The 12,216-nt window shown below is 47.3% G+C and overlaps 1 protein-coding gene across 11 annotated transcripts in view; it reads left to right on the forward strand.

Annotated features, from left to right (window-relative positions):
* LOC106601438 (RNA binding protein fox-1 homolog 3) overlaps positions 1 to 12,216 on the forward strand; it is a 380,636-nt gene that overhangs the window by 334,060 nt on the left and 34,360 nt on the right. For all 11 annotated transcript variants that reach the window (XM_045720266.1, XM_045720265.1, XM_045720263.1 and 8 more), the window contains 2 exons: positions 1,444 to 1,695; positions 9,416 to 9,553. In XM_045720266.1, the coding sequence (XP_045576222.1) occupies positions 1,477 to 1,695; positions 9,416 to 9,553 (357 nt within the window). In that variant the 5' untranslated portion in view covers positions 1,444 to 1,476. The remainder of the gene's footprint in view (positions 1 to 1,443; positions 1,696 to 9,415; positions 9,554 to 12,216) is intronic.

Raw genomic sequence — 12,216 nt, forward strand, 5'->3', positions numbered from 1 at the left:
GAGAGGGGAGGTAAGGAGAGAGAGATGGAGGTAAGCAGGGTAGGTGAGGTTACGGAGGTGTTGAGGGCCCAGGCCTTGAGACTCTGTGGCTTCTCTTGAAGCTGGTCAATCCTCCTCATCTCTCAAGGCTGAAGGGCCTTTATTTTTTAATTTAGATAATGGAGGCATTTCTTTAATTGGCCAAGTGGTTTGGACTGTGGTTTGTTTGGCAACACGTCAGTGTATCATTGTTTCCAAAACATTTACAGCGCTGGGCGCTATGCTGCACGGCTCCGCTCCCTCATTAAAGCACAGGCCTCCTCTTCTCTCCTCCAGCCCAACTAGCTACGGCTGTCTGTGGAAGCCTGCAACATAGAGCCCAAACAGCAATGCACACAAGTGCGAAAAAAGGAATAAAAAGCATTTATCTCTCCTCTCTCCGTCCCTCGCCAGTTAAGGCTTGGAAGAGACAGAAACTTCTCTATCTGTTTACTGTTATTGTTTTTCCCCTTACCCATAAGCCTCTTTGTCTTCTCTTATCGGAGGAGTTATGCGTTCAGCTCTTGTGATCTGTATCTCCAAATTTGATTGGGGATATTTGGTGGGAATGTGTTATTGGATTCTGCCGTTATTGTCTCACCTTTTTTAAAACCCAGTTGTTGGGGTTTTAATGTAGAGGTGTGGTATCTGTTCTAGCAGGGCTCAGTGTGTAGAACAATAAGACATGCTCTCCTCTAGTCCTACCATTGCTTTGCTTAACAATGTGCACCAGCCAGAAAAGTCCATTAATTCAACAGCTCATCATCTTAAGCGCCCACACGAGAGAAAGGGTTTGCAAAGCGCCTGCCACGTCTCTACCAGCCATCTATCACTTAAGTCACTCAGGAGCACAGAGACAGAACAAGACGAGTAGGACAGAATGAAAGAGGGATATGAGTGAGGGAGGGGGTGAGAAGGAAGAGCCAAGGACAGGACAGATGTATCAAGTAAGATTCAGGTAGTAGGTGTTCAAAGCAGAAAAGTGGAACACAGAAAGGAATCGGCTGCTCCTATAACCGACCTGTCATTTGAATCAAAGGCTCTAATCAAAATTGTATCAATTAATTGATCTTTCCTCTTGCGCTTTGCCATGAGTGCAATTGAGTTTCCTCCTCGCTCCTGCCCCACCACCAGAGAGCCGTGCTCTACACACCATAAACTATGTTCATTAATAATGATCAAGGAATCCTCTAATCTGGGGTGAAATATGATATGATAGCTATTTCCCTGAGATACTTAGTTTGCAGGACAACTCTTCATCTCCCCAGCTACTTCCAAAGCACAGGGGAAACCAGCATGTCTTTCATGCTGCGTTGTTCTTTAGTACTACTAACAACGTACTCCACTGTTCTAACAATGTAACTTTAATCACAAGTGATGTGGAACAATGAGTGTAACACTGTCTTCTCCTCTTTGTCTTAATAGGGTAACCAAGAGGCCACCAACCCCCCAGAAGCCATGGCCCAGCCGTACACGCCAGCCCAGTATCCGCCTCCCCCACAGAATGGCATCCCGGCCGAGTTTGCGGCACCCCACCCCCTCCCCACGCAGGACTACACCGGGCAGAACAGGGTTCCCGAGCACGCCATGACCCTCTACACCCCCACACAGACGCACAGTGAGCCGCCGGGCACCGACAACAACACGCCCGCCATCACCGCCAACACGACTGTACCGGTCAGTACCGCTCAACAACACAACACACACCTGGCATTATCTTAAATTAGGTTGATGACCGGAGGTGTTTAAGGAACCTTAGCCTTAAGACCATTACCAGTAGGATTGTTAATAAAGGCTTGGAAGCAGGAAGTGATGGAATATTACATATGGCGGTCATAAGGTTGTGCAGTGGCTCATTCGGTTAGGTAACGTTAACGTTACACAACTACCCAGAGTGTACAAGGGTGCAGGAGTAGACTTTGATGTCAGAAAATACATAAAGATGTCAAAGAGTGGAGCTGATTCTGCGTGAGTTGGAGTTGATTGAACTTAATTGGAAACGTTGTGGCGAAATCAAAGTGCATTTTTGAGAAGCCGGGCTCTCTGGAAAACGTGGAAACCTGAAGGGTTTTATTTATTTCCGCCAGTGAGATTCAACATGCTGTACACATGAATCATTTAGGCTCTGTGAAAGGGGGACAAGCCCTCCCCCTGATCCATTTGGTTATGGAGTTAGTGGAAAGGAGAGGAGGGAAAGTTGCACTCTATGCCTGCAGGGGCCTGGGCTTGGCCAGCCAAAAAGCCCTGCCTAATTGGTCAAATTAGCTAATTAGCTGTAAATGTATATAAACCTCTGAGAATGTCCCTCAACATATTGCACTGCCTCCTGAGGAGCTGCCGCTAAGCCAGGATTATCCACAAACACTTTCTCTGAGTTAAATATGGGGAATTCAGCAAACAGCTATTATTCCATAGTAAGATATGTCAAATTCACCATACTGACAGCTATTTTACCATAGTAGAATGTCAAATTCACCATACTGACAGCTATTTTACCATAGTAGAATATGTCAAATTCAGCATACTGACAGCTATTTTACCATAGTAGAATATGTCAAATTCACCATACTGACAGCTATTTTACCATAGTAGAATATGTCAAATTCACCATACTGACAGCTATTTTACCATAGTAGAATGTCAAATTCACCATACTGACAGCTATTTTACCATAGTAGAATATGTCAAATTCACCATACTGACAACTATTTTACCATAGTAGAATATGTCAAATTCACCATACCCTGCAGCTATTTCTCCACAGTAAAATATGTTGAATTCAGCATATTACATCACCATTTTTCCATGTAGTTAAAACAGCTTGAATTCAACCGTGTTGTTATTTTTTCATAATTTGACATGTCAAATACTGAATATTACACAGCTACTTTCCGTAGTTAAATATATAAAATTCTACATATAACAGCTAGTTTCTGTCATGGTTAAATATGTTGAGTTCAGCATATTCAGCAGCCTATACTTTGGACCAATAGGACAGAGCAAACACTATAGCGATGTGAGCCCACCAGGTAGGCGTTGACATGTGGTTTAAATTAAGTGAAAGTATACAAAATATATTTTATATATAAAATATGCCATAACCTGGGATTCACCCTTTCTGGAGGTGGTTGAGGATCAGAGAGGAGGATTCAGCAGAAGTCTCCCTCTCTCTAACTCCTGATAATACCAGCGGGAGAAAATGTGACTTCAGTCCGGCCTTTCTTCCTTTCCTCCCTCTCTTCCTCTCCTCCTCTCACATGAAACCACTTGCTGGGAGAGGTCAGCTGGGGGTCAAGGCTGCTCCTCTGAGGGATTCAAGTCACCCATAAAAAACATCATTAACAACTCCATTTTCCTAAACATAGAAGCACTGAAGCACCATGGATAATGGGTGGAGAAATCAGCTGTGAATTACAGGTACAGATATAGCAAAGCCATGTGCATAACTGTAGCATTGCTCTGTAATGAAATCATGTTTGATTTGAAGATGTGTGTGACTCCGTCGTCATGGCTGACTCTTAATGGCAGCTACACAGATATACTGTGTTCAGTGAGTAAGGAGAGACTTAGCAGGAGGTTCCACTCCCCTGCTCAGGACCCTGCCGTGTCGCTGCCTCTCATTCCCCCACGCCACTCACTTCTTCTCTCGCCATTTTAGATTTCATTTCATCTGTCCACCCGCTGTGAAGAAAGCCAAGTGACGTGGCCATGGAGAGATGAGAGACAGCCCTGCTTTCCTTCACGGCTCCCTCCCTCTCTCACTATCTTTCTCCCTCTCCCTTTCCCTCCCTTTCTTTCCCCCACTCTCTCTTTCTCTCTCTACCCCTCTCTCTCTCCTTCTTTCTCCATCTCTCCCAGCCAGTGAGGAGAGAGGGATCAGATTAGTGGGCTGTAAACAGAGTGGCTGGCTAATCCCTGGGGCCGCTGGTGTAGGGGAGCACTCCCCACCGCTGTGCCCCCCACCACCACTGCTGCTCCGCGCTGCGCTCCCCTGCTTTAATGACAGAGCCAGCCTGTTTGCTTTGGGTGCCACAGAAGGGCGCGGGTGTCTTTGATTAGGACACCCTGCAGAAACATAGATTGGGGAGCAGATCAGCACTCACTGGGCTCCCACTCCTCAGTGCTTTACTCTGGCCGTCTTGGAAAAGTTATAGACTTTAAAAGAGTCATGAGGAAAAGAGAATGCAATGCATGGATTCTGTGTGAATTCCCGGCGGAGGGTTGGCAGTGTGTGTTTAATGAGGGATTGCCTCTCCTCTCTCCTCATCTCTCCAGTCAGTCAGTCCTCCTCTACTCCAGGGAGGTGCTGTTGTCCAGACTCAGACCTCTGGGGCCTGCTGTGTGACTCCCATGTTCAAACGACACTCACATGAAAGCGGGTGACTTGAGGATAGAAAGAGGCAGTCAAACTTTCTCCAAATCCTCAGAGAGAGAATGAGACTGTAGAAAGGGGCTGCCAGCAAGTTCTGTTTAAAAAAAGCGGAGCTCGTTATCTAGCAAGCGCCATTCAAATAGTCCAAGGTTGGGTTTGGATTTCATGAGTTATCATTCTTTTTATTCAGATAACAAATTAAGGCAGTGTCGTTAGGACTGCACTCAATTCCCGATTTTTCAAAGTCTGTGTCAGCTGCATGAGGACTATCCAAAGTGGATTCTGGGAGCTTGTGATAACAGACACATGGGCTATACATATGCAGACACACATACAGTTCAAGCACATGGAAGAGTATGCACACTCACTCAGATGATCTCTCTTAGAGAGAGTTTGCGATTCGCAAGAGATTCTAGCAGCCTATGCCTGGATGATGAGTGTATATATGACCCAGTTAAAGGGGATGTCTGTGTTATCTATAGGAATAGCAGGCCAGGGGGAGGGAGGGAGGAGGGTCTCTACTCTACCTCTCTCTCACCCCCTGCTATTTCAGGTGACTGAAGAAGGGATTTGTTTACAGCTTCTTTAGAGAAGAAGAGACAAACAATGGAGGATTAGATGGGGGGGGGGTGCATTAAAGGAAGGCATTATAATTCTTGTGAGCGACGACTCGGTATGCCCCCCACTTAATCGGATGTAATCTACCTGCTTGGCGGCGTTCCAATCAGATAGTTTCAATTATGTGCTTGTAATGCCACTGAGAGGAGGGGGAATGTGCTGAGCACAGCACTTTGAAAGCGATTTGCAAATAACGGCGAGGGAGTCTGTTAGAGGAATGAATGAACAGGAAGCAGGGTGGGTGACTCGCCGCCCGAGATGACAGCTACGCTTGGCGGGGACAGTAGTGGCAGGCGGCGGGTGACGCCTGGGGTTGCATCAGCCTCCCTCCCTCGCCATGACTGTGACAGCAGCTGCCAGGTCGGTAAAGTGCCACTGAACGGGGTCTCCTATGGCAGGATTATTCAACCGGGGGTCCGGGGAAATATAGATTTTTTAAATAAGTGGACCCCCCCCCCTAATGTTTTTATGAATATCGCTAGCAACAGCAGAATAAACACATTTTTTATTATATACATACTGTAGAACAGATGAGAATATCATATTTCTAATGATGTCAACATTATTCTTCAACTCTGAATATTGAGCAAATTACACTCATTGGAGTATCTGACATAGGCTTTGAAACAGCACCTGCGAAAAGGCTACCAGTGTGGCAAGTGCCGCTGGCTGCTGGAAAGCTTTCTTGACTTGGACATTCATTTTTACCAACACATGGCTAACCTTTGTTTAACCAGATAAACAGCTGCTCTAGGCGAAAATGAGTTTGGAGTTACCTTTCTAACTAATAGACTATATTAGTTATTGATTTGATTTATTAGGATCCCCATTAGCTGACGTTAACAGCGACAGCTAGTCTCACTGGGTAACATAACAAAAAAGACATTACAGACAAAAGACTTTACAAGTTACATACATTTAAAAACATGAACATGTAGTGTGTGTGTAAAACATGAACGTGTAGTGTGTGTGTAAAAACAGGAACATGTAGTGTGTGTGTAAAACATGAACGTGTGTGTGTGTAAAAACAGGAACATGTAGTGTGTGTGTAAAAACATGAACATGTAGTGTGTGTGTAAAAACATGAACATGTAGTGTGTGTGTAAAAACATGAACATGTAGTGTGTGTGTAAAAACATGAACATGTAGTGTGTGTGTGTGCATCAAGCAGTTACACATACAGTACATGTCAGTACATACACACAACAAGTTTACACACAAGAGTTTACACTTCCTCTTCAAATTATAATGTGAGGGGGTCAAAATATTTACCAAATGTATTCATTTTAAAATGTTGATAACTTTTCCTTTCCATTAACATTCACCAGATGATAAGACAGGATGTCTTTGCTAACGTATGATGGGTATTGCCGGGTGCCTGGGAGGGGGTCCCTGGGCAAGAAAAGGTTGAAGACCCCTGTCATATGGTAATGCACATGTAATTATTTTACGCTGTAACCATCTCACCTTCTCCCAACCAGCCTGGATCCAGATGATCCCTCAGGAGGAGCCATGGAGAGACAAGGGCACTAAACTCACTGACAGAAACACAGAGATCCACAGATGGAGTCTGGGTTAAATAGCTATAGCTGTATGAGTGCCAGTCGTATTTACCTCTAGTCAGTATGGAAGAAGTGTGTGAAGTAAAAGTGAATCTGAAGGTTTGCTAACACACAGCTAGAGGACCCCATGATAAGAAGCCAGTAGCCAAGCTGCTGGAGGACAGGACAGTGAGTCAGTTGTTGTGCAGTCTGGTAACATACGGTAAAGGTTGATAGAGTCATGTGTGACCGATGAAACAGATTGACCCGCGGTCCCCAGTGCCTTGTCACCCTCCACAGTAGTCGGGCATCTGTCTGCCGTGTGTCACCCTGGGACCCAACATGGCAACTCAGGCTATTAACCTCTAGTACAGGAGGACATGGCACACTGATGACCCCTTCCTCCCTTTTCACTCTGTCACCCGCCACTCCACCCCTCCACTACTCTACCAGTCTGATACTGGAACTAGCTAGCCCAGCTCACCCCTCCACTACTCTACCAGTCTGATACCGGAGCTAGCTAGCCCAGCTCACCCCTCCACTACTCTACCAGTCTGATACTGGAGCTAGCTAGCCCAGCTCACCCCTCCACTACTCTACCAGTCTGATACCGGAGCTAGCTAGCCCAGCTCACCCCTCCACTACTCTACCAGTCTGATACTGGAGCTAGCTAGCCCAGCTCACCCCTCCACTACTCTACCAGTCTGATACCGGAGCTAGCTAGCCCAGCTCACCCCTCCACTACTCTACCAGTCTGATACTGGAACTAGCTAGCCCAGCTCACCCCTCCACTACTCTACCAGTCTGATACTGGAACTAGCTAGCCCGCTCACCCCTCCACTACTCTACCAGTCTGATACCGGAGCTAGCTAGCCCAGCTCACCCCTCCACTACTCTACCAGTCTGATACTGGAGCTAGCTAGCCCAGCTCACCCCTCCACTACTCTACCAGTCTGATACTGGAGCTAGCTAGCCCAGCTCACCCCTCCACTACTCTACCAGTCTGATACTGGAGCTAGCTAGCCCAGCTCACCCCTCCACTACTCTACCAGTCTGATACTGGAACTAGCTAGCCCGCTCACCCCTCCACTACTCTACCAGTCTGATACCGGAGCTAGCTAGCCCAGCTCACCCCTCCACTACTTTACCAGTCTGATACTGGAGCTAGCTAGCCCAGCTCACCCCTCCACTACTCTACCAGTCTGATACTGGAACTAGCTAGCCCAGCTCACCCCTACACTGGCTCCTGTGCCCTTCTCCACATGATAACCTCTGAACATGACTAAACATCACTGAACACAGGGCTTTCAGACCTGCCATCACCAATGTGCCCTACCAGGATGGCTGGAGGGGAGACTAAGTGGGACCTTGAATCAAACAACTGTCAGTGTTAACAATGTATGTCACCATCTCCGAATGGGCCATAAAAGCAAATAAATGAGGGCCATTACAGTGGAGATTGTGATTATGATAATGAGAATAATAAAGGCGATCATCATTATGATCATGATGATAATGATAATACTGTGATGATGAATTATAATGAATAAATCCCTAGCCCATTTCCTAAATGGTGGGATATGTATCACCCAGGGGCCTGCAGCCACCCGACGGCCTTGGAGCAGGGAGCGGGTTGTTGGATGGTGGAGAGAGTGTGTGTGTGTGTGTGTGTGTGTGTGTGTGTGTGTGTGTGTGTGTGTGTGTGTGTGTGTGTGTGTGTGCGTGTGCTTGTCTGTACATGTGTTTGTCTGTATGTGCACATCTGTCAGCCTTTTTTGTTCTCGATCTAAGGTTCCTCTCTTTTCACTCTGTCGTCCTTCACTATCTTATTTCCCCTTCTCTCTCTCTCCCTCTCCTTCTGTGTGTGTGTGTATGTGTGTGTGTGTGTGCGTGTGCGTGCGTGTGTGTGTGTGTGTGTACTCGCGGGGTGTCTGTGTATGTGACTCCAGCCAGCCCGTGTAATATGGAGTGTTTGCCATTGCTCAAGGAGCACATCCCTGGGGACCTTGGAGTTTACATATCATATTCAAACAGCTTTTGTACTCCCTCTCAATCTAACCAAGCCTCGCTTCCTATTTCACTCCTCTCTCTTTATCTTTCTCTCTCTTTTTTCCCCCACCTCTCAAAGTTTTTTCATTTATTTCATAACGCCAGAAGTGTCTACAAAAGGTCTGGGTTTTAATTTTGGTAAACACATTTAAATGATGTAATCTGTTGTTATGCAGACAGAGTTGGGCCCTAATGATCCTTCCATGGAGAGGGTAAATGGTTCTGATGACCAGTGAAGGTTTTTACAGGAAACAAATCTTGTGAAACCCTCTCCCTCTAAAACTGGGTCGGTTTGAGTAAACAAGCCAGCAGCCATGTTGAAATTCATCACTCTTGTCTGAGAGAGAACTAAGTGGGATTTGTCATAGACATCAGACATGTCATTTATATCACAATGTCAGCACTGCATTCGCATAATGATGGAGTCGACAACGTAGGAGCTCTGGGCCTCTGCACTCCTACGGCAGTGTGCAAACAACACCAGTAATGTGTCTCAAGTCTAGATGTGTCAGAAGCGCTAGGATCTATATCCATGCCTTTCTGTCAAACCCCTCAATTTTTCTTTCTTGTGGCTCCAGAAGCTAAGTGCAAGAGATTAATAAGTGGATTTGTAATGCATGACCTCAGGTTTTAAACCATAATTCATCAGCTGTTTAGCGTTTTCTGCTTCTTGCCAGATTGAAAAATTGCAGACGCTAAGTAAGTTAGTTAGCCGGTCCCCCTCTGTCTCTCTTCCCCCTCACCATGTGACCCGAAGGTACAGTAGTAGGAACTAATGAGCTGCTTGTGTCTTTCTGCTGTTGTTTCCCTCTGGCAGACAGATGACGTGACGCAATCAGAGGTCTCCCTGCAGCTGCAGCTCTCGGACTCCTCGGAGAAACAGCAGCCCAAGAGGTTACATGTCTCCAACATCCCCTTCCGCTTCCGTGACCCCGACCTGCGGCAAATGTTTGGGGTGAGATCCCTTCCCTCTCCCTGAACTCACTGGGGGAAACCATTCTTTACCCACCCACACATATCATGGTACCTGCCTGGAGTGTGTATTGTCTCTCTCTCTCTCTCTCTCTCTCTCTCTCTCTCTCTCTCTCTAGAAAGTCCAGACACACATTCATCCTGATCCCAGAACAGGTGTACTCTCTTTTCCCTGAAAGTGTAACCTCTCTGTCTCGCATTTCACTCCAGTCCTTAAAATTAACACAACAAAAAAAGTATATAATTATAATGGATCCGAATCGGGAGCATTGCCAAAAATCTAATTTGAATGTTGCACGCTAATTTAGGTCATTATAAGCTACAGGCGTTAATTTTCATCGTTATGGAGACGACGTCAAACTGATGATATTAATTACAGGAGAGCCTGGCTACGGCGTAATAAATTACTGGACAACACGGCTGCTGTCTTTCTCTCTCTCTCTCTCTCTCTCTCTCTCTCTCTCTCTCTCTCTCTCTCTCTCTCTCTCTCTCTCTCTCTCTCTCCTTCCTGTGCTGTCTGATTGTTGGGTTTATTGTTTCCAGCTCTGGAGCAGGTCCTGTGGAATCCAAATTGCCTCAGTAATTAGCTCGGAGGCTTTGTGCGCCTGGCCGACGTGTGTGTGCAGCTTATGGATATGTGATGCAAATTTAACAGTGGCCCTCCCAGCAGCCCTCCCCTCTCTAACTTTCCGGGCAGTCGGTGGCTGGGTCCTGGGATTGATGGTTGTGGGCAGAGCTGGTTGCTGGTTGGGAGAGGAGATATCCTGTCTGTGCTGTATTAACGTGCCGGCTCAGCTCCGGCTCCACCCCTGGATATGGCCTCCACAATGACCCTGTGTCTGTGTGTATGTGATCAGTGGTGTGCAGCCCCATCCCTCTGGCTCTAATGGCTGCCCTGCCGCCAGGGGCTCAATACACCATTACCGTTACACACGAGCAGAGCCCGCAGACATACAGGCAGGCAGAGAAGAGCGAAAGGGAAAGGCAGCGGTGAGATGGTGCATGTGTCAATGGTGGAGCAGTGGAACCCAGTGCAGCGCAGCCGAACCCAGCGCTGCTGCCAAGCCCCCAGGACCTCCATCTGCTCCCACAAGTTGTGAAGAGCCCCTCTCTCCAGCTCTCTAGTGACGTGCACACTTAGCTGGGACCCTCCATCAGCCACCAGCAGAGAGCTAAAACAGAGACTAGCTAGCACCTGCTAACAGAGACTCTAGCAAGCCCCTAAACAAGGAGGGAGGGTTTGAGAGTTACCCTACCCCTCCGTAGGGGTTAAGGGTGCGGAGGATGACCCTCTGAGTCACTAACGAGGCGCAGAATGAAAGCCTCATTAAGGCGACTACTGCAGACCTTAATCAGTGATTAGAAAAGTGGGATATTTGAGAGAGCGGGCGATTAGAGGAGTGAAAGGAAAACACTCCAAGCTAGCGTTAGCTCGGGTAGCGCGGCGCACCATGCTGTGCTGCTTGAGGGCGTCCCCCTCATTCTGCTCCTGGGTTCTTCAACAGTACTCCTCCTCGGCTGCTTGACGAGGGCTCTTAGTGAACAAACATCTCTGGGCAATCAGACCTCTGGCCCCCATGCTTTCACACTGAGCTCCAGTCTATCTCACCAGCCACTACTCTGCTACTCTCAGACAGTAGCAGCACTCTACACTACTACACCATGCTGTATTATGCTAATGATAGCTAGCCTCCTCACAGCATTCAGGTGTTTTAGCCTAGCAGAAGCAGGGATACATACGGTGACCTATCCGTGGTTGGTAGCGCTGCATTCCAGTTGATCACAGAGTAGAAATGCATTTGCATCTCAGATAGGAAGTGGAGCGAATGAGCGAGGCCTCATAAAAAAAGTGTCTCGAGGTAGGAATATTAACTAGTGCCTATGATTTTTCCCCAACGGACGCTTTTTCTCATTTCCTTATTGATATGTTGATTGTTTACTATGGCTGATCTGGGGGTGCGGAAGGAAGGAGGTGTCGTCAGTCCCCCAGCTCTGTCTGTGTCTCCTGAGACCCCTCCAATTGATGCCATTGTTTATTGGCTTTGGTGCTGATGCAGCTGTTTGCGCTGGGCTGGGGCTGAGCTGGGGCGTAGAGGGCTGTGGGGAGGGAGGAGAGTGTGGGAGCGGAGCGGCTGAGATCCCCAGTGCCATGTGGGAATCCACTAAGATGACTTCCCCAGAAACTAATTAATCGATGCCACAAGCCCATTACTCTTGGTTAAAACAATTAGCATCTGCACATTGCATGGGGAAGCATTGTCATCTCATGCGAAGAGGGGCATCACACTGGGATGTAAATGCCTCTGTATGTGATGGAGCTGGGTACGGTAAAGCGCTTCAATTGGAAACAATGGAGCTGAGCACCATACGAGGCAGATGTGGAGAGGGAGCCTATGTAGAATTGAAATCCCAGATGAGCAAGATGGACTTCAGTTTGTGGCCTGGGCTGGGCCTACCCTGGCGTTGCCTGTTGAGAAGGTCATAAATAACTCCAACTTTTTTTCTCAGGCGTTGTGGGGGTCAGCACTTGACCCTGGGGGATGAAGGATGTCATATGTGTTTTACCAGCCCATAAACCCAGCTCCTCCACCAGACCCACTCCCCTCATCATTCTCATCACTCTCCTATGGCTGGAGCAGGCAGATA

This window comes from Salmo salar, chromosome ssa06, assembly GCF_905237065.1.
Source record: "Salmo salar chromosome ssa06, Ssal_v3.1, whole genome shotgun sequence".
NCBI classification, from domain to species: domain Eukaryota; kingdom Metazoa; phylum Chordata; class Actinopteri; order Salmoniformes; family Salmonidae; genus Salmo; species Salmo salar.